Raw genomic sequence first — 22,826 nt, 5'->3', positions numbered from 1 at the left:
CAGGAGCCTCTGATCGGCTGACCTGAGGGACCTGGTGTTGGAATAGGGGGATAGGAGGTCTGAGATGTAGGAGGGGGGGTGACCATTAAGGGCTTTAAAAACAAATAGGATGATGATGATGGAGATGGTAGAAAAAATAACAAAAGCAGTTGAAAATTACGAGTGTTCTATTGGTATTTATATTGACCTGCAGAAGGCTTTTGATACAATAGATCACAGCATATTAGTGAGAAAATTGGAGAAGTATGGGATACGAGGTATAGCTAACTCTTGGCTGAAGAGCTAGTTGGAAAACAGACAGCAAAAAAAAAAGTGTGCAAATTAATTACACTGTGTCAGGATTTAGGAAGGTCACCTGTGGATACCCCAGGGATCTGTGATAGGTCCAAAACGTTTTATACTTTATATTAATGATATGTGCAATGTTGCTGAACTGTTAGTTTAAAATGTATATTTAGGCCGTGAGCCAGTAGGGTTGGTCGTTACCATCTTGGGGGACTAACTTTCATAGTGATTTTTGAGAAGGTATACACCCCTACTGCTAGAAAATATGTGATAGCAATGCAGCAGTTGCCTCCAAATGTGTGCTATCACAGCTTTTATAACACTACCAAGCATATCTTTCAGGCCTCCTGTCTGAAATTACATGCCCCAAATTAATCATGATAGCTCCTGAACCATAAGGCCTATATGCATGTTTCTGGTCTCCTGTGATAGGTAACAAGCTAGGACATATGAATCCAGTGTAAGTAAACCCACATCTATTACCATTCCAGAGTAAATGGAGATACAATGAAGGAAAACATCATGTTTTACCCTCGCCTGGTACATAATCTTAATTTAAAAGGCCATTATAACCAATAACCCATGGATAATAATGCAACTGAATGTGTTCTCCTACTCCTTGACTACAAATCTAACTCTGGATGTGATGAAAATACACAAAAAATACAACATTTATGATACCGTTTAAAAAGGTATACTCAGATGATGTAAATGTTTTGGCCATGGTTACCGTTTACATGTTGACTGTTTGCTGGTAATTTTACTCCAAAACACTATTTCTTTCAATACTGCCATGTTACAAAAACATAAATCTCCCCAAAACATTGAAATAGTAATAAAAAACAATGAATATTGATCAATATGCATATTCAACATTCATATAGGGCCACAGAGTGTCATGCCATGTCACCTATCAATGTGTTCAGCCCAGTTAGACCTATATAATGATATAATATATAATGTTTTCAGAAAAATATTTGTTTATTTTGGAAAGTACAGACAGTTCTCAGTCTCTATCCGTGGCGCTGTTGGTGGCGCTCTACAATTGGTTTACTGTTAATAACCTAGTAATCATAATAATTTCCCAAGTCTTCCATGTCTTCCACATCTTCATCAGAACTTTCCACACTATCTGAGGTGGATGCCTGGTTCTCACAGTCTGCCAGTCTACACATGTCATTTCACCTGAGGCCATTTGCAACACATACATCTTGGGAGTGAACATTTCTTTGGACAGTTACAGGCCAGTAGATCCAGGACGGCATCGGATGCTGGCTGGCCTTCCGTCCAGTCCACCACCAACTGTTCTTCTCTCTCCATCTTCCAGCCTCTGCCAACAGGGCTTGGCACTTGTGGGTCCTTCTCCAAACATCTTCTCCATATACCAGCCTGGTAGTTGGCTTTCTGTGCATGTTTTGTTAAGCAGTCCTTGCATGGTGGGAGTTGATGACTTTCAAGTTCACCTTTTTTGGCATAGAAAATGTGATATCTGAGCTGATTGACCTTGGTGGTTGATGCTTTTGGGACATACAGGAGACATGTAAATGTATCTAGTTTGTCCCTCAGCTCTGGGGAGAGATCCCATTCCTGACCCAACTCTGAGAATGTGTCCTGATTTTGCCTATTGCTGGTCAGAATTTTTAGGGCACTTGTCTTCCCTTTGCCTGCAAAAGCACTTACAGTGTCACATCCTGTATATGCATGCAACCCGATGAGAGCCCTACACACGCGAACAGTGGCAGCAACCTTCCTGGTGTCCACAAGCCTTGCACAGGATTTACTGCCACACATCTGGAACAATGGGGCCTCAATCTTGTCACAGAATGCTAAAGACATGATAAAGACATCTGTGTCTTCTGAGCAGATAACTACAGATGGGTATCCCTCTCTTTGTGGCATGGGCAGCATGGAGAAGTAGGCGGCCATCTGCTTCTTGTTGGCATTGAAGAGCTGACACCTCCTCACTGTCCTGAGATGAGATTCTGTAACATTTGTCATTCACAGTTTCATACAGAATCTTGTCTTGTAGCTTTGCTCTGTACTCTGCCTTCCTCCATTCATCGACTATACAGCTAATGAGACTAGTTTTGTTACTGACTTTGGTCAGGAAGCTCCTCCACTGCCTCACCATCTGTGTACCTGTGATACCTTGCAACTCATGACCAGTCTCTTCACCCCGTAGAGATCTTTCACTGTTCTTGATAGAGTTCTCCTTGTATGTGTCAAACACAACATCTATTCTGCTACTCTGACTGCCTTCCCTCAGAGCCATACCCAGAACTGTTGTGGCAGCATCTCTGAAAGTAACTTGATCACCTTTCACTCTTTGGACCAAGTTCATTCCATCAACCACTGTAGCAGAGTTCCCTGGGAGTTGCTCTGCTACTGCTAAATTTTTCTGTAAGGTCGTGGCCAAAGTAGCTTTATTTGTCTTTCTCAGCAATCCGCCTGGTGTGGACTGTGGACAGGGCCCAGGAAAATCGCCCAAGGGGATGAGAAAGGATATCTTCCATATATAGACTGCGCCCTTGTGCCATCACTTTGATGTGTCCAAACAAATACCTGTTTGCTTTTAAGATGATTGCCCTCCCACTTGATTTCACTTCTCTCTTCCTACACATATCACTGAATGTGTTTAGCCTGTTGGTTTTCATTGGGTCATGGAATTTCTTTGCTGGTGGGTCTTTCTCCAGTCTCTCATCCTTGAAGATTGTATTGCTCACCAATCTCATATGCATTGATCAGGTCGGAGGCAATCTCCTTGGGGGCTGTCTTTGCTGTAGAGATGCTAATGAGGTCCCGCTTCTTTGCAAATGGGTTGACCCATTCCTGTATGAGGCTAACCACTGCTGAAACTGCTTCCTCATCTTTCTGGATTCTTGGCCGCTGTAGCTCTGTATGACAAACCTCTGATTTGTTACCTTGCACCATCTCCCTTAACTGTCCCAGGAATGCACTGTGGTGCTCAGCTGTTATGTAGTGACGCTTGACAGCTCCAGCATTCAGGCTGAACCTTGTTGTGCCTCCAGGAGTCTGTGTGTCTTTGTTAACTCTGACTTCAGTAGCCTGGTCCACAGGGATCCGTCCAAAGGGGTTGTTACTTGACAGCTGCACCAAGAATTGGCCTGTCTTGAAGGCCTCATACACAGCAGGGCCCTATTCCCCGTACCTGGTTCAACTAAGTCGATCAAGAGTCCCATTATCCAGATTCAGTTAACCCAATGTTTGAAGCCGGGATTTTCCTGTTCCTGGAACGCTGATTCAGTCTCGTTAACTCGAACCAGACTTGAGACTCTGGATAAGTGCGCGCGGCCGCTTCAGTTGAAAAGACAGCAGGTGTAGATCGCAGAAATCCTGATCTTCTAACGGCATTGATTGATTGATTGTTTTACAGATTGCAGGCGGCTCAATAGCCTTGCCGACAAGTTAAATGCATAATCTATAGGCTAATTTTAAATCCCTCATTACCCCAATCAATCAGATTATATTTCTTTAAACGTTCCTGCTGGCAGTAGGTTTATGCATTGAATAATCAAATGAGATCTTGCTAGCGAAAATAATTAGTTCAACTGTTTCAGAATAAGGATACGGCTCTCTTATCCATTGATTGATGTATGGTGGATTTTCTATTTATCTGTATGACGGTGTGACGGTTTGTCCTTTTGACTTTCACGCAGACGACCGGGGTTCGAATCCTAGTCTTTTCCTTCTTTTTGCAATGTAGGAATAATTCAATTTGGTGCACGTTGAGAGCTATATAAAGAATGACATCCTCAATGCATGTAGATTTATAATATTTTAACTTAAAACTAGGCTACTTTTGCGTATAATCATTAATATTATATTCCAAAAAATTATATTGGAAACTCGGGGTTTCGAACACCGGTCGCCAGGTTGCCAGGATTGAGCACTACCGCTGCGCCACTGTGCCAGATGTGATAGTTTCATTGTTTATCCATTAATGTACGAGAGACCCGTGTTTAGAATATTTTTTCTTTTGAATGAAGTTTTATCTCTTTATTCTCAAATGCATTAATGTGACGTCAACGGCTCATTCAATTTCTCAAATCCGTCAAACAGCGCATCTCATCAGACATTTTAATCCCAGTTACAATATCACACAAAATCCACAATCCACGCATAGACACTTCAATTTATGCTTGAATGAAACAAAATCCAGGCGCTCCTCTCCTTCCTCGCTCCTCATCCACAGCGGAGAATATGAAAGGAATCAGAGCCAAACGAGCGATAGGTTTCAATCATTAAGGATATCCCCGCGGGATTCACATTTGCAATGATGCGCGTTGTTAAAATAACCACATGTGTACATCGCACCTAGCGAGCGCCACGGTATATATAACGTGCATTATTTAGGACAAAGTGAATTTAGTATCAGCATTTTGGGTCTATTTTACATTTCAAAAGCCCCCTCTGGAAGAATGGAGCACAAAAACGTAATTCAGAATGGTATAATGCAGATCCTAGACTGTGAGAATCATTTCAGGAAACGAGCTGTCACTTCTTTGCGGGGGCGTGGCCATGGTTCATCCGGCTAACTGAACTTAACCCTGCTCCCGACCAGGCTCAAACTTTTTGATCTGTTGTCATGGTGATTTAGACAATCGAGCTTCGGGGAATGGGAAGGTCCGGCTTAAGTCAGGCTTGACCGAAAGTTATCCGGCTAACTCAGTTATCCAGGTACAGGGAACGGGGCCCAGGATGCTTCTCTGGGTGGTTTTTCATCTGAGAGAAGTAAGGGGACAGGTACCTGGCATAATTTATCTTATCATAAGCAAAGCCCCATGGGATCATACTTATTATAGCATGGAGGTGCAACTCCCAGTCCCCCTCACGAGAGGCACGCAGAAGGCCAAGTATTACGTTATCTACCATGTCAATGTATGACATCCAGAATGCAGAAAGCTCTCCATTGTTGTGACGGAGGTGTTCCAGAAAGTCTGTCCACAGGGTTATCAGCTCAGCTAAGAGGTGACTTTGGAGCAGATTGTTCACCGTCTGTTGGTTCAAGTCACTGGCCATGTCTTTCACATTGTCCAAGAATGATTTGATCATCCCACTCTTTTCTGGAATGCTGTCCTCAACCCACAGTGTGAACTCTGAACTCTGCCCATGCGAGTCTCATCAGTGCTTCATAGATGTACATGTGGACCCTGACAGCACGGTTATAGTGTTTACCATCAAGGACATACAGTATGGTATGGAATGTCCCCATTCTGAGAAGAATGTTGGAGAAGCGCTCTTTGTGCTTCCAGGCAATTTCAGTGGCTTTCGCATAGTGCTTGATCCATGACTACCACAATTGATTCTAGATGCAGTTCCTTTCTGATTATCTCTGATTGATTCAGGATTTCAAACACTGGTCAACTGTGTGGCTGGTGAATTGATGGTTGGCAGATACCCAACTATATCTTGTGAGATTGGTTCTTGGTCCCCTAGTGCTGATATTAAAACCAGTCCAGCTTGGGATTGTCTGATTCTCTGTATCTGTTTGCCTTGCAAGTGCCCACACCAGGTTCTTCTTGCAGGCAAGAAGAGCAGCTTCCTTGGTTTCTTGGACACAGTGTTCCCTGGTTGGGAGAGGCTGTGGGCCCACACGCGCACCTGCTACATATACTCCCAGTTCTTGGTCCTCAATGGTGACCGATCTCTGCTTCAGTTTCTCAATGTGTGGAAGCTCAGCTCTTGGTAGTTGTGGTCCATAGACATTGGCCTGTACAACTATGCCATTGACTCTATGTGATGTGCCCTTTCCAGTGAGAGTTTCCTCAAGTCTATCAATATTGTCCAATGCAAGATTGATGCTGGAAGTACAACTCTTTGAGTTGAGGCTGTTGCTAGCTTTTGGATACACAGAGCCGTGTCCTTCTCTTCAAGTTGGGAGTAATAGACCCCATGCCCAAGCTTGTTCAGTGTTTGGATGAGCTCAGTATTACCTGTCCTTACTGCTGTGGAATAATAATATAATGCCCTCATCATGTAAAGACATTCCCCTCCCGTGTCCCCTTACCTCTGTGCCCCTCCCCCACCCAATTGACCTATCAAATGGGACGCCTTTTCCTTAATGATAAGCAAGCAGTGCAAGAATGCGGAAGCATTCTACCGTAGTGGCGTGCGGTAATGCGCCTTTCATTTTCCGCCGCCCGTGCGTGCACCGGCGTGCTCGCTCAGGTGCGTGCGTGCGCCGGCGTGCTCGCGCGAGGTGCCCGCGCATGCGCATGAGATCCCGCCTTGGTTCGACACGAGCGGAGCTCAATATATATAAGTCACCGCCCCTTATTCAGTATCTGGAAATAGCTCAATTGGCAAGACTACATGGCTGTGGATCCTATGGCTCGTTTGCTGGCGAGTTCAAATCCCATCAAATATTTTTTTTTAACGTGATTTTTTTTTTAACGTGTATTCTTTCGCCGGTTAAGGTTAGGCATGGTTAAGGTTAAGGTTAAGGTTAGGCATTGTTTCGGAGTTGGTTAAGGTTAGAACGGTTAAGTTTAGGCGCTGTTAAGGAGCTGGTTAAGGTTAGAGTTTGTCAAAGAGAATGGCAATATAATTTCTATGGTTAAGGTTAGGCATGGTTAAGGTTAAAGTTAAGGTTAGGCATTGTTTCGGAGTTGGTTAAGGTTAGAACGGTTAAGTTTAGGCGCTGTTAAGGAGCTGGTTAAGGTTAGAGTTTGTCAAAGAGAATGGCAATAGACAGCCTATTTCCGCGCGACAGCTCCCAAAGCGGGCCTGAAAAGAAAGGCGCTTTACCGTAGTGGCGTGCGGTGACGAATGCTTCCGCATTTTTGCACTGCTCGCTTATCATTAAGGTAGACGCAAATGGGACCACATCCCCCACCCAATTGACCTATCAAATGGGACCACCCCCTTTTAACTATATAGGGCTCCTCCCGACCAGAATCCGGGTCTCTTTACCTGGGTCATTTCAGCTGATCACCTGGGGCGAGAGCCTCAGCCATTCTCTCTATGTACTATATATATTTCTATCTGTTTGGTTAATAAACCTCGTTATTATCCAAACCTCGGTTGACTGAGAACATTCTTCTTCAGGATATCCACAAATATCCCACAGGGGCACACAGGTAAGGGGACACAGGGGAGGGGAATGTCTTTACATGATGAGGGCATTATATTATTATTCCACACTGCATAAGGAAGTAGAAGGTGGTTTGTGTTAAAAATGTAAACATGATTACTTGATTAAAATGTATCTTACGCTTTCTTCTAGCATCACGATCGGCCATGCTTGCTGAAAGAGGGGTGTGGCTCTAATGCAGTCCACTTTAGATGATGTGGAACAGTGGTTGGCTTATAGACATCCAATAAAATGTTTGTTCATATGGGTGGGTGGAGTCGGATAATAATAATAATAATTATAGATCTAGACAGCCTTTAAAAGTCATGTCCATGGATCAAATGGGATATCTTTATAAATTGTATCATAAATGTTGTATTTTCTGTGAATTTTTATCAGATCCAGAGTTACATTTGTAGTCAAGGAGTAGGAGGACACATTCAGTTGCATTATTATCCATGTGATATTGGTAATAATGGTCATATTGCCTTTTAAATTAAGATTATGTACCAGGCGAGGATATAAATATGATGTTTTCCTTCATTGTATCTCAATTTACTCTGGAATGGTAATATATGTGGGTTTACTTACACTGGATTCATATGTCCTAGCTTGTTACCTATCAAAGGAGACCAGAAACATGCATATAGGCCTTGTTCAGGAGCTATCATGATTCATTTGGGGCATGTAATTTCGGACAGGAGGCCTGAAAAATATGCTTGGTAGTGTTATAAAAGATATGATAGCACACATTTGGAGGCAACTGCTGCATTGCTATCACATATTTTCTAGCAGCAGGGGTGTATACCTTCCCAAAAATCACTATGAAAGTTAGTCCCCCAAGATGGTAGCCGTGGCCCAGATTTGGGGCCCTGGCTCACGGCCTAATTGCTCAGGAAGTAATTTAAAGGAACTTCTGTTTGATATGTGGAATGCCCTCCCCGACCATCTGAGAGCACCACAGTCCGTTAAGGTTTTTAAAAGGGGCCTAAAAACTTTTATTTTTAACAAGGCATTTGCCTCAATTATTCTTTTACTTTTATTTTTACTTCTATTCATTTTATTATTATTATGTTCTTCCAGTTCATTGGTTTATTTTATTCATTTTAATTGTTTTTATTCATTTAACTTTTTATCTTTATCTCCTGTAGCACTTTGAGATTTTCACAAATATAAAGTGCGGTACAAATTTAATTTATTATTATTACTATTATATTGAAAGAGAGCTTGAAATTCTCAAAACTTGGTTTTATGTTAATAAATTGTCTCTCAATATTAAGAAAACTAAATGTATGGTTTTTGGTAATCGAAAAGAAATAGAGGGGGATATCGACTTTAGATCAGAACATACTGGAGGAACCCTAAGAACCATCCAGTCATTAGATCGAGTTGAATAGGTTACAATATTACATTCTAACAGTGAAGAGATATAAAGAAGGTGCTTACCAATAAGGGCTTTAAAAATAAACAAATACCAGTGTTTGTTGCGCCTTTAAGCAAGAGAAGAGAACCCACCCTGCCTGTCATAAAGGAAACAATGGACAATCATATCCGTCACCAGTATATAAATCTGAGAGCTGTGTAATAAACCAAGTCCAGAGTTTTTTATTATGTTTTTGGTAGATATTTTATTGGTTTTTGTTACCGGGCAGTCCGGTAGAGAGAGAGAGAGGAAGTATGGGAGATAGACGGGGGAAGACATGCGGCAAGGGTCGGCGGGTCCGGGAGTCGAACCCGGGACGGCCGTGTTGCACCGCAGCGCTGTACGTGGTGCGCCACCCTGGCACCCCCGAGTCCAGAGGTTTAAGAGTTGATGCCACAGCATGCCTATAACTTACATCACCATAGTCTAAAACTGATAAGACTAATAATAATAAAAAATTCAATCATAAATAAATTATCAAAAAATAATAACTAATTTAAGATGAACAGGAACTTCCTGCAGAGCCTCAAAAGAAAGCTGCAACCTCTCAGTGGCCACCTGTACAGAATCAGCAGGACAGCACACAATTGTATCATCAGCATACAAATGGAGATGACAACCATTCAAAGAAGGAACAATATCATTGATGTAGATCATAAAGACTTCAGGACCCAGAACTGAGCCTTGCGGCACACCTATAGTTATAGACAAACATTCTGATTGGGCTTGAACTTGTAGGCCTACATTTAACCACAGAGACTATGGATAGCGCTGAGGGCCATACAGTGTGTGTCAGACACATCTAATCAGACAATGCAGGAACAAATCGGGTTGCCCATAAAAACACGGAGCAGTGGGCGGCTACGTGGCGTAGTGGGCAAGGCGCTCGCCACGAATGACGGAGACGCTGGGCTTGCCTGTTCGAGCCCAGCACTCCACATTGCTTTCAGTTTAGCTGGTCGTTCATACTAATACACATTGGCCGTATTAGGGGGTGGGAAACTGATGGGTGGGGATTGGGCGTTGTGGACAGCGACTCCTACAGGTCGGTTGGTGCGCCTGCGCAGTAGAATCAGGAAGTGTCGGGGGCAGCGTGAGCCTCCCACGCGTTACTCCTCGCCACTGAGAGATCGAGCTGCGCAGGTGAAAAGATGCGACTGCTGTTACCTCAAGTACCGGAGGGGACTTGTGCTATGTATGACTTAGTCCACATTGCAGCCGGCTTGTGGGAGGCAAGAAACAGCGTTCGTGACAGGGGAGGGTTGAATTGGATGATACGAAATTGGGATGGGAGAAAAATATAGAAAATGGGAGAAAAAGTGGAAAAAAATTAAATAAAAAACACGGAGCAGTGTTCTGCGAGAAAATTAAAGTCAAGTGGACCTTCGCTGGATGCAACCCCTCCCCCACACTGTGGTGGCCAACCACAGCAGAAGACGAGGGATTGGGTGGGGTTAAAAAAGCTCACAGCAGGGCAGTCAGGTGGCGTAGCGGAGATTGCGCTCGTCACCAATGCAAGAGGCTGCGGTCTCAACTCCCAGAGTCAGCATTGCCTCTGGCTTGGGCTCATCGCTATACTAACCCGTTTGGGTGGGTTAGGGGGAGGGAAGTCACGGGTGGGGATCTGGCGTTGTGGACAGCGACGCCTACAGGTCAGGTCTGGGCGCTTGCTCAGCGGAGGCAGGACTTGAGGAAGGCAGCATGACCTCCCACGCGTTACACTTCACCAATGAGAGTTCTCGCTGCCAGGTGAAAAAAAGAGGCACTGGCTGTCGCCGTGCGTATCGGAGGAAGCGTACGGAGGACTTCAGGTTTCCCTTGTCCACACCAACGTACCACTCTGCATCGAGGTGCTGCATTGTCTCAATCAATCAATCAGATTTATTTATATAGCACATTTAACATGACACGTGTCAACCAAAGTGCTGTACAGAGGGTAGATACATAGATACATATTGACAACAATCACACTCCGTTTTATGGGAGGGCACACAGGAAAACGGGGCATGAGTCAGTGAACGGGAAAGGCTAGTATGTAGAAGTGGGTTTTGAGCCTAGATTTGAAGGCATCTATCGAGGGGGCAAGCCTAATGGAGGTGGGGATGCTGTTCCACAGTTCAGGGGCTGCGACAGCAAAGGCACGGCCCCCCGAGCTTGAGGTTAGACCTCCGGACTGTCAGGAGACTCTGATCGGCTGACCTGAGGGACCTGGTGTTGGAATAGGGGGATAGGAGGTCTGAGATGTAGGAGGGGGGGGTGACCTTTAAGGGCTTTAAAAACAAATAGGAGAACCTTAAAATCTATCATGTAGCGTACTGGAAGCCAATGAAGGGAGGCAAGGACAGGGGTGATGTGGTCTCTCTTGCGGGTTCCGGTCAACAGTCTGGCAGCAGCGTTTTGTACCAGTTGTAAGCGGGACAGGGAAGACTGGTTAATGCCTATATAGAGGGAGTTGCAGTAGTCTAATCTAGATGAAATGAAAGCGTGGATGACTCTCTGAAGGTCTGCAGGGGAGAGAAGGGCTTTGAGTTTGGCAATGGTGCGTAGTTGGAAAAAACATGCCTTTACCACTGAGTTCACTTGTCTGTCAAATTTAAATTGTCTGATGAGATGTGAATGTGTAAGGGCGTCCAAGCGTGAAGAACACACACTCAGGTTGTGGGACAGGTTGATTGATTACCTGGTCCCTGTGTGTTAACTAGGAATAAAGACTGTGGACTTGTTTCTGTGTTGTGCATGGGTTTTTTTATGTTCCAAATCAGTTTCAATCTCCTTGGTGAAAATACATTTGTCCTTCTCTGGTTGAAAGGCATAACTATCGCTGGTATTAACCGTTTATTTTTTAAAGCCCTTATTGGTAAACTTCCCTCTTACATCACAACACTGTTGGAATGGAATCGTGGAACCTATTCTACACGTTAAAATTACTGGTTGGTTCTTAGGGTTCCTCCAGTTTGCTGTGAACTAGGAAAACTGCTTTTTCCTTTGATGCTTCCAACACCTGGAATGCCCTCCAACCGACTCTGAAGCTGACCACTGTGTGTCGACTTGTAACAGTCTAAACACATTTTTGTTTATTCATATTTATTTGTTGTGCCCATATGTATGAATTTGGTGATACGCGGTGTCTTGTTTTGTGAGGTAATTGTCGCTGTAAATGAGGGTAACCTCAGTGTCTTACGAGTTGAAATAAAGGTTTGAAATGGAATATACAAAATGTAGTGTAGTCTTTGTTGAAGACATTTAGTGTTTCTGTCTGCTTGTTGAAGACATTTAAGTCTCATTGTTGAAGACATTTAGTTTCAGTCTCATTGTTGAAAATACATTTAGTTTCAGTTTCTTTGTTGAAGACATTGTGTTTCCGTCTCTTTGTTGAAAATACATTTAGTGTTTCAGTCTCATTGTTGAAAATACATTTAGTTTCAGTTTCTTTGTTGAAGACATTGTGTTTCAGTCTCTTTGTTGAAAATACATTTAGTGTTTCAGTCTCTTTGTTGAAAATACATTTAGTGTTTCAGTCTCCTTGTTGAAAATACATTTAGTTTCAGTTTCTTTGTTGAAGACATTGTGTTTCAGTCTCTTTGTTGAAAATACATTTAGTGTTTCAGTCTCCTTGTTGAAAAGACATTTAGTGTTTCAGTCTCCTTGTTGAAAATACATTTAGTGTTTCAGTGTCTTTGTTGAAAATACATTTAGTGTTTCAGTCTGCTTGTTGAAAATACAGTTAGTGTTTCTGTCTGCTTGTTGAAAAGACATTTAGAGTTTCAGTCTCCTTGTTGAAATACATTTAGTGTTTGTCTCCTTGTTGAAAAGACATTTAGTGTTTCTGTCTGCTTGTTGAAAAGACATTTAGAGTTTCTGTCTGCTTGTTGAAAATACATTTAGTGTTTCTGTCTGCTTGTTGAAAAGACATTTAGAGTTTCAGTCTCCTTGTTGAAAATACATTTAGTGTTTCAGTCTCCTTGTTGGAAAGACATTTAGAGTTTCAGTCTCCTTGTTGAAAATACATTTAGTGTTTCAGTCTCCTTGTTGAAAAGATATTTAGTGTTTCTGTCTGCTTGTTGAAAAGACATTTAGTGTTTCAGTCTCCTTGTTGAAAAGACATTTAGTGTTTCTGTCTGCTTGTTGAAAAGACATTTAGTGTTTCAGTCTCCTTGTTGAAAAGACATTTAGTGTTTCTGTCTGCTTGTTGAAAAGACATTAACTAAATGTCACTTGTTCCTGTGTTCTCCTCCAGGCTTTGAGATGTGCAGTAATCCCTCTGCTGGGTGTCATGGTGGAATAACTGTAGTGGTTCTCCAGTTGACCACCTCAGGGCACAGCAGGCCGCCGGAGAGGCGGAGACCCATCCTGCAGGTCAGCTGATGGAGCCAGGCCGCCCACGAGACCGGTGTCCACAGGCTAAACATGCACTCTTCTGGGTTTCAGCGCTGGAGAGCAGAGTGAGCAGCAGCCTTCTGTCTGTGCTACTAGCCGAGGATTTCCCTGAAATGTTACGAGGAATCAAAAGGGGATTCAGGAGTGAAGCTCCTCTGTGACGTTTGTCTAGGTCTCACACATGATGTGAACAAATTAAACTTGTACTCTTTAAGACTCCAAATCTTTGACTAAAAGTCTCAAAATCCCTGATTAAATCTAAATTTCTAAGTCTCTAATGTCTGACTAAAAGTATCTAAATCTCTGACTATAAGTCTCTAAATCTGACTAAAAGTTCTGAAGGCAGAGGAGACTATATGTGTTATCAGGCAGAAAACAGATGAACTGTTGTCCCAAAGTGGAAAGATTATACAAAATAAAACACTGTACAGTAATTGGACATTAAAATATTTATTTAGTAAAATATTTAAAGTAAACAAAAACAAAATACATAAAACTATCTGAGGAAGTTTTAAACAAGTCCCTAACTTTAAACAATGTAGCTTCAACTAAAACTGATAAAAGCATCATGATAAATAATGGTACATTGTTTTGCATGGTTTCATTTGTTGTCCATTTTGGATTAAATAGTAAACTTTCAAGTTGTAAAATGCTTTGCTACACCATAATAAAAAGTGCACACATGAAACCGAATACAGATTTGACACATAACATATGCAGATGAAGGAATATATTGACATAATGAACGTCGCTGTGGTATTTTCCCTCATCAGACACTTCTCATAGTATAGGGAGTCATGTTTCTGTCATTGGCACATTCACTTAGCTTAATAGACATCATGTTAGCGTTCCTCATTCAAGTCATTGGGTCCACTAGCTGCAAGCTATAGCTCAACAGCAGACCTCGTACCCAGGTGTTGCTATGTGATAAAGAATGGCTCTCTTGCGACATCAGATCTGATCCGAGACCTGGTGATAACAGCAGACCTCGTACCCAGGTGTCGTGCTATGTGAGAAAGAAAGGCTCTCTTGCGACATCAGACCTGGTGACAAGCTGAAAACACCAGACACCGACATTATGATCAGTTTTTCCCAATGAATGGCGTCACTACTGGCCGTCTACAAAGCTGTTATTAGTCGCCAGATGATGTCACACATTAATTTGTATATTAAAGGTAGAGTAATCATTAAAAAAAACAGTAATACAGCCACAGAGGTTTTAGAGGTGCGGAATAAACATTGCTTTTCCTCCAAAGTAATTATTTATTATTGAATTTATCATTTAAAACAAAAAGACTGTTGTGTTTATTGTTCTTTGAATTGTTGTTTACATGTTACGCGCATGTATCCCCTCCCTACCTGATTGGATAAATGACATGCTGGTGCTCTAGTGCGACATCGAGTGGCTGAATGTTGTCTATAGCAGGGGAGACAGTGGTTCGGGAGGTAGAGCAGTCGTCTGGTAATCCGGAGGTTCCCGGTTCGATTCTCGCTCCTTCCGGGCAGCATGTCGAAGTGTCCTTGAGCAAGACACTTAACTCCTAACTGCTCCAGATGAGCAGGTTGGCACCTTGCATGGCTGCCTCCGCCGTTGGTGAGTGAATGTGTGAGTGACTGGGTAAAATGTGAGAAGCAAATGTAAAGCGCTTTGGATAAAATAGTTATATAAATGCACCATTTACCATCTACCATTTATATAGAACCTTTAAGATTTCTGCCCGGTTAAAAACTCTCTGAGGTCTGGGCTTTTTTGGAATTCTGAACCCCCCCCCCCCCCCTTGCTGGGCCCTTTAGTGGGATTTTCAATTATTATTATTATTATGAAAGTACAGGTTCACATCTTCAAAATAAGCCATCACATCAGGCAGATACTTTTCAATCTATGTCTTATGAATCATGCTTATAACACACAACTCTTTTCTGAGCTACAGTGCTTCAAAGAAACCTGAACCATTTATCTTGTCATGTGTAATAAATACATTACCCAGAAAGCAATGTAACCCCCCCCCCCCCCTTGACTTGACACATTTTAGAGAGCAGCCCTTTGTTAGTCTAATGACTTGTGACCCCTGCTTCTGTGACCAACCATCTATGAAATCATAGCACTGATTGGAGACAAAATAAGCGATGAAATAGTCAAACAGGCTACAAGCTGTGTTTTACAATCATAAAACACAAAATTGTTACAAATCCTAATTACAACTTCGGGTGGAATCTCCTTTGGGTGGAATTCCATAACATGCGGAGGTACACGGCGCGTGCACACGCACACACACACACCAAACAACTAGATCTGTAGTCTTTAGAGACACGATCATAATGAGACGTTTGTCATTATGAGTCTCCTGAACAATTTAAAACCAATAAGGAATCGATCAGAGCTTCCGACGCGGCGGTATGGTCACTTTTCCATGACCATTCGCGGATTCCTGGAGATATGCGGTGTGCGAATAATACACACACACACACCTTTACGCTTATAGCAGACTTAACTTACATATCAACATTATTATGTAACATTTGGCTACTTGAGAGGGAGAGAGAGAGACAGCTCCGAACGTCAATATTTTTTTTCATAAATATAGTCACTGATAATCTGAAGAAAATCACTTAAATTAGTGACAAAGTCGCTATGAAAACGGATTCTCTTAGCTAGCTTACAGCTAACAATACCCATTGGTTTGAATGAGGAATGCCAACAAGCTATCTTTGGGGTACCTGTAGAACACATGTAGAAACGGTGACGCTCCCCGCAATAAATGCCTGGTTAGGAAAAAAAATACTAACATTCAAAATGTCAACATTTCCATATAAGATCCACTTGCTTCATCCCACAGCTTGTGCAACAGGCTGATCTGTAAACCACTTAAGACACTGGAATGAAGTACAGAGTGAAGACATCCTCACGTCGCAGACACCGCCCTGACGCGCCACTGTTACCTGTACCTGACGGTGTAGACGAGGCCTTCGTTTTGGGGATACAGCACAAACAGTATTGAGATGGAAGTGTTGTCCTCCATCCGAGAGGTCCGACGAGAGCCTCTTTGATATCGGATTGTAATTATTGGACTATTTGAGCCTGGTGCTGGTCCGGTTATCAGGACACCTCTAGTACGGAGCTGGAACACTTGTAGCTTCTCTCTCTCTCTGTCTGTCTGTCCATCTCTCTCTCTCTCTCTCTCTCTCTCTCTCTCTCTCTCTCTCTCTCCCTCTACCTCTCTCTCAGTAATAAATTAAGGTTGTCGTTATCTCTTCTCTTCTTCTTCATCTTCAGAGGTCTAGTTTCCTCAGACTCATCCTGCTGAAGGAGTCTCTGTGTGAAGAAACAGAAGAAACGTCATGAATTACAGTCCAAAACCAGGTGGTTCCTGTTTTGTGTTCAGTTTTTGACGCCTACTCTTATGAAAATAAAAATATTGATATTATAGAAACATAATGAATAATAACTAGTAGGGATGCCCCAATCACGTTTTTTGCCACCGATACCGATCACCGATCGTCTTGAGCCATATCGGCCGATACCGATCCGATACCGATCGTTTTTGATTAAAAAATAAATAAAAAATAATTTTATATTTTCTTTTTTTTTATAAAATATATATATTATATAATTAGACTTGTACTTGTAGTTGTATTATCTGCGAGACAACGCCACCACGCAACAAGTCAAAATGCTCGCTATCTGCAAACAGCTCCACTGTCTGTGTGTATACTCTGCTTTGGAATCACATTCAGCGTGGGGCCTGAGAGTGCTGGGGCTGACGTTCTGCAGATGGATACTATTGAGTCAGAGCGATAGTTCAACAGGTTAGCATGATAGCTAATTAGCCAATGTTCAGCTGCAAAAACGAATAATGTCAATTATGTTATAAGACAGGAGCTATCTGTAGCTACTGCTAGCCGGCTAAATGACGTTAGACAATGCATCATGTATTAAAATAAAGTGAACTATTTAGTTTACTGGATCATTTCGTTGTGCTCTAACGTGAGCTAACGTTAGCTACCTATGCTAACGGATGTCTCATGCTGGCGCATCCCTATCATTCTTAAACTGAAATGCGCATTTGTTGATATCAGGAGCTATCAGTAGCTAGCCAGTTAGACAACGCCTCATCATGTATTAAACTAAAGTGAATAGTTGACTGTGTAGTTTTGTTTAAACAGTAATGTTAGCTCGGTAGCTGTTAGCTCACGAGCGATAGCTAGTTAGCCAACGCTACCCAGCACTTGCGAAAACGAATGCCAAACTGTCACGTTAATATCAGGAGCTATCAGTAGCTAGATAACATTAGAGACAACGCCTCATGTATTAAACAAAAGTGAATAGATGACTGGGCCATTTTGTTTAATGCTGGTTATGTTGAAAAAGGAGCTCTCCGGTGCTCATCCACTCGACTCTTGCCGTAAGAAGGGTTTGTTGACAACATGACACGGATCTGGGAGGAGGAGGAGGGGCTAGACGCGCAGCAGCAGAGCTCTGTGTGGCTGTGAGAGAAGAGCGAGTGAGAACTCCGCTGAGAATTGGATCATGTTTTCCGTGTCATCGATCGGTTTTGACGATCGGCGAAAATAAAGCATTATCACCGATCACCGATCGCATATTTATACTGATTATCGGCCGATAACGATCGGTGGCCGATCGATCGGGGCATCCCTAATAACTAGGGCTATCATATTAACACATTACTTTTTTTCTCTCTCCAGATTCATTTGGAAAGAAAATTGTTACCCTATGCCCGATAAGTACTTATGATTACTTTCTCTAATGAGAAGTACTTATGATTACTTTCTCTAATGAGAAGTACTTATGATTACTTTCTCTAATGAGTTATCCTATTCATATACTCTATAACTACCTACTATGCTAATATGTCTTTACTACTATGCACTCAAGACTGTAGCACCCAAGTTCAACCCTGTTTGAGGAACAATATTACTGACCCTTAGATGCCACAACTTAAGTCGCTTTAGATAAAAGTGTTCAGCTAAATGACTAAATGTAAAATGTAAATGTATTTGCTCATAAATCAGTTGGCCTCTACTGCACATCAACTCATACATTAAACCATAAACTGTGACTTCAGTGTCCTCCATGTTTACATTAATCTTCGATATTGTTCATTTGCGCTTGCGGGTCAGTTCAGCAACAGTGACCAGTTCACACTTAATTCGTAAGCTTAGCATTGTATTGTATTTTATCTTAGTACTTTTATCATGTCTATTTTATTATCTAGTCTATTTTATTCTATTATTATTTGTATTTTTTGCACAATCGAAGCGGGCATGGTCACCTTCATTTCACTATATGTCTTGTGTATGTATGTGACGAATAAACCTCTTGAATCTTGAAACACTGGAATCTGATCTTGGCCACATTTATAAAATAATGTGAACAGCCAAACCCAGAAATCTGAATCTGCAATACATGAGAATTGAGCAGTGAGGCTTGGTGTGTGAACCATGCAGCTATCCCTTCCTTCCCCAGGAGTGGCTGATCAAACACAGAAAGCGGTAAGATGACAGAATGTTGTCTGAAGAGACCAAACTACCTGGTCAAGCCGTCCGTTTGCTGCATGTGTTTGCAGAATCAAAGAGCAAGATGGAGCGTTTTAATTGTACAGTTGAAGAGTCCTCCGCCACACACCGACACTCACTCAACGTCCTTACGTTCTGTTGTGAGAACATAATACTGTGATAATCAGACATTTAAAATTGTGTTTTCTATATGCATATGTATATATATGCAAATGTCTGCTCTCTCAGTTCTCAGAGCTCCGGAGACACAGAACGTGTTTTAAGTTTTATGCCTGATTAGCACGTCCTCCTCACAACAGAACGACAGGAATGACATCAAACATCAGTGAGATGCGTCTTTAACACATAAAGCATAGACAGGGAGAGGGAGAGAGAAACAGAGAGTGAGAGAGCGAGACAGAGAGAGCGAGAGAGAGACAGACAGAGAGAGAGAGAAAGAGAGAGAGAGCGAGAGCGAGAGCGAGAGTGAGAGCGAGAGAGAGAGAGAGAGAGAGAGAGAGAGAGATAGATAGAAAGAGAAAGAGAGAGGGGTACCTGTGTGAGTTAACCTGGAGGACAGGCTTGTATAGCTGTGGTATCTTCCTGTTGATGAGTGGTTGCAGGGCCTCTTTGAGGCGGTGGTAGTTTCTCTCCAGCTCTCTCTGGTACTCCTTCTGGTCCGGTCCGATCAGACTCTTGTTCTTACGGAGAGCGTCCTCACACCTGCACCAGACAACATGTAGTCATTCAGCTGTTCTTACTCCTCACACCTGCACCAGACAACATGTAGTCATTCAGCTGTCCTCACACCTGCACCAGACAACATGTAGTCATTTAGCTGTTCTTACTCCTCACACCTGCACCAGACAACATGTAGTCATTCAGCTGTTCTCACACCTGCACCAGACAACATGTAGTCATTTAGCTGTTCTTATTCCTCACACCTGCACCAGACAACATGTAGTCATTCAGCTGTTCTTACACCTGCACCAGACAACATGTAGTCATTCAGCTGTTCTTACTCATCACACCTGCACCAGACAACATGTAGTCATTCAACTGTTCTTACTCATCACACCTGCACCAGACAACATGTAGTCATTCAGCTGTTCTTACACCTGCACCAGACAACATGTAGTCATTCAGCTGTTCTTACTCATCACACCTGCACCAGACAACATGTAGTCATTCAGCTGTTCTTACACCTGCACCAGACAACATGTAGTCATTTAGCTGTTCTTACTCCTCACACCTGCACCAGACAACATGTAGTCATTCAGCTGTTCTCACACCTGCACCAGACAACATGTAGTCATTCAGCTGTTCTCACACCTGCACCAGACAACATGCAGTCATTTAACTGTCCTCACACCTGCACCAGACAACATGTAGTCATTCAGCTGTTCTCACACCTGTACCAGACAACATGTAGTCATTCAGCTGTTCTCACACCTGTACCAGACAACATGTAGTCATTCAGCTGTTCTCACACCTGTACCAGACAACATGTAGTCATTCAGCTGTTCTCACACCTGTACCAGACAACATGTAGTCATTCAGCTGTTCTCACACCTGCACCAGACAACATGTAGTCATTTAGCTGTTCTTACTCCTCACACCTGCACCAGACAACATGTAGTCATTCAGCTGTTCTCACACCTGCACCAGACAACATGTAGTCATTCAGCTGTTCTTACACCTGCACCAGACAACATGTAGTCATTTAGCTGTTCTTACTCCTCACACCTGCACCAGACAACATGTAGTCATTCAGCTGTTCTTACTCCTCACACCTGCACCAGACAACATGTAGTCATTTAGCTGTTCTCACACCTGCACCAGACAACATGTAGTCATTTAGCTGTTCTCACACCTGCACCAGACAACATGTAGTCATTTAGCTGAAGCCACATACGAGTTGTGAACAACAAGTCAGCAGGAAGGGAAGGGTACAACTCTGGCAGCTAAGGGTGAGTGGCGTTGTTTGTCAAATAGTGTCCAATTATTTAGGTCCAGTACATAGTAGTATACACATATTAGCATAGCAAGTAGTAGTATAGTACATACAGGTGCATCTCAATCAATTTGAATATTGAGGACATATATTGGTTGCCTCCCTGCCACATTGATTCAAGCAAAAGGAGCCACGACCAAGTATTGGGTGCATTATACTTTTCAGTAGGCTGACATTTCTGTATTACAATTTTCTCAGATACTGAATTTTGGGTTTAGCTGTAAGCCATAATCATCAAACTTGAAAGAAATAAAGGCTTGAAATAATATTTGTTTGTGTAATGAATCTATATAATATAGGATTTTCACTTTTTGAATTGAATTATTGAAATAAATGTACTTTTCCTCTATATTCTAATTTATTGAGATGCACCTGTAGTAGTATAGGGCACAAGTATCGTGTGTTTTATTATAAATAACAATAGATGTAAACTATTCACTATTCTGTAACCATAGATATAGAATATTCATTATTCTGTAACCATAGATATAGAGTATTTATTATTTTGTAATGATTTATTCTTCTCTTAGTGTGTCACTCCATACCTCCTAGTGTGTCAGTCCATACCTCTTAGTGTGTCAGTCCATACCTCTTAGTGTGTCAGTCCATCCATACCTCCTAGTGTGTCAGTCCATACCTCTTAGTGTGTCAGTCCATACCGCTTAGTGTGTCAGTCCATCCATACCTCCTAGTGTGTCAGTCCATCCATACCTCTTAGTGTCAGTCCATACCTCTTAGTGTGTCAGTCCATCCATACCTCTTAGTGTGTCAGTCCATCCATACCTCTTAGTGTGTCAGTCCATACCTCCTAGTGTGTCAGTCCATCCATACCTCTTAGTGTGTCAGTCCATCCATACCTCTTAGTGTGTCAGTCCATACCTCCTAGTGTGTCAGTCCATACCTCCTAGTGTGTCAGTCCATCCATACCTCTTAGTGTGTCAGTCCATCCATACCTCCTGGTGTCAGTCCATCCATACCTCTTAGTGTGTCAGTCCATACCTCTTAGTGTGTCAGTCCATCCATACCTCTTAGTGTCAGTCCATACCTCTTAGTGTGTCAGTCCATCCATACCTCTTAGTGTGTCAGTCCATACATCTTAGTGTGTCAGTCCATACCTCTTAGTGTGTCAGTCCATACCTCTTAGTGTGTCAGTCCATCCATACCTCTTAGTGTGTCGGTCCATACCTCCTAGTGTGTCAGTCCATCCATACCTCTTAGTGTGTCAGTCCATACCTCTTAGTGTGTCAGTCCATCCATACCTCTTAGTGTGTCAGTCCATACCTCTTAGTGTGTCAGTCCATACCTCTTAGTGTGTCAGTCCATACCTCTTAGTGTGTCAGTCCATACTTCTTAGTGTGTCAGTCCATCCATACCTCTTAGTGTGTCAGTCCATCCATACCTCTTAGTGTGTCAGTCCATACCTCTTAGTGAAGTCTTTGAAGCAGAGGCGTAGTTTGTTGTGGTGTCTGTAGAGTTTGGGGTCGCTGGGGATTTCACACAGGAACACCTGAGCTACTTCTAGAGGACCCTGAAAACACAACATAGATATTAATGATAATAATATTTCACCTCTAGAGGCCCCTGAAAACACAACATAGATATTAATGATAATACTAATATTTCACCTCTAGATGCCCCTGAAAACACAACATAGATATTAATGAGATACTAATATTTCACCTCTAGAGGCCCCTGAAAACACAACATAGCTATTAATGATAATAATAATATTTCACCTCTAGAGTAGGGATGTGCATCTCCATCACGAGGCCGATGCGATGCGCATCTCGATACGGTGCCAACAATACGATACATTAACGATACATTTGAAGCACCGGGCGATGCAATGCGATACAATTCACCCCCTGTTGAGATACGATACGATTCGATACGATTTGATTCAACATAATGCGATTCAGGGCGATACGATGCGATTCAACACGATGCAAAATAATGATACAATTTTATGGTATGACAGAGGATTTGGTTGTATTCCTTATATGCAGCTTATATTATTATTCAAAATAAAATAATCTACTGTAAGACAATTTATATAAAAACTCTTGGGTGCCTAAGAAGACTTTTGCATAAACTGTCTTTTCTATCCACTTTAGCTAAAA

At 42.3% G+C, this 22,826-nt stretch overlaps 1 protein-coding gene across 4 annotated transcripts in view; it reads right to left on the bottom strand.

Moving 5' to 3' along the window:
* Positions 1–15,213: 15,213 nt before the first annotated feature.
* dock7 (dedicator of cytokinesis 7) overlaps positions 15,214–22,826 on the bottom strand; it is a 303,680-nt gene continuing 296,067 nt past the window's right edge. For all 4 annotated transcript variants that reach the window (XM_084309449.1, XM_084309450.1, XM_084309451.1 and 1 more), the window contains 3 exons: positions 22,128–22,234; positions 19,248–19,415; positions 15,214–16,491 (listed from right to left, as the gene is read on the bottom strand). In XM_084309449.1, coding sequence (XP_084165575.1) covers positions 16,449–16,491; positions 19,248–19,415; positions 22,128–22,234 — 318 coding nt within the window. In that variant the 3' untranslated portion in view covers positions 15,214–16,448. The remainder of the gene's footprint in view (positions 16,492–19,247; positions 19,416–22,127; positions 22,235–22,826) is intronic.

This window comes from Notolepis coatsorum (assembly GCF_963971535.1).
Source record: "Notolepis coatsorum genome assembly, chromosome: 3".
Classification (NCBI taxonomy): domain Eukaryota; kingdom Metazoa; phylum Chordata; class Actinopteri; order Aulopiformes; family Paralepididae; genus Notolepis; species Notolepis coatsorum.
The sequence above is the reverse complement of the archived record's forward strand: the minus strand, read 5'-3'. Positions and strand labels throughout refer to the sequence as shown.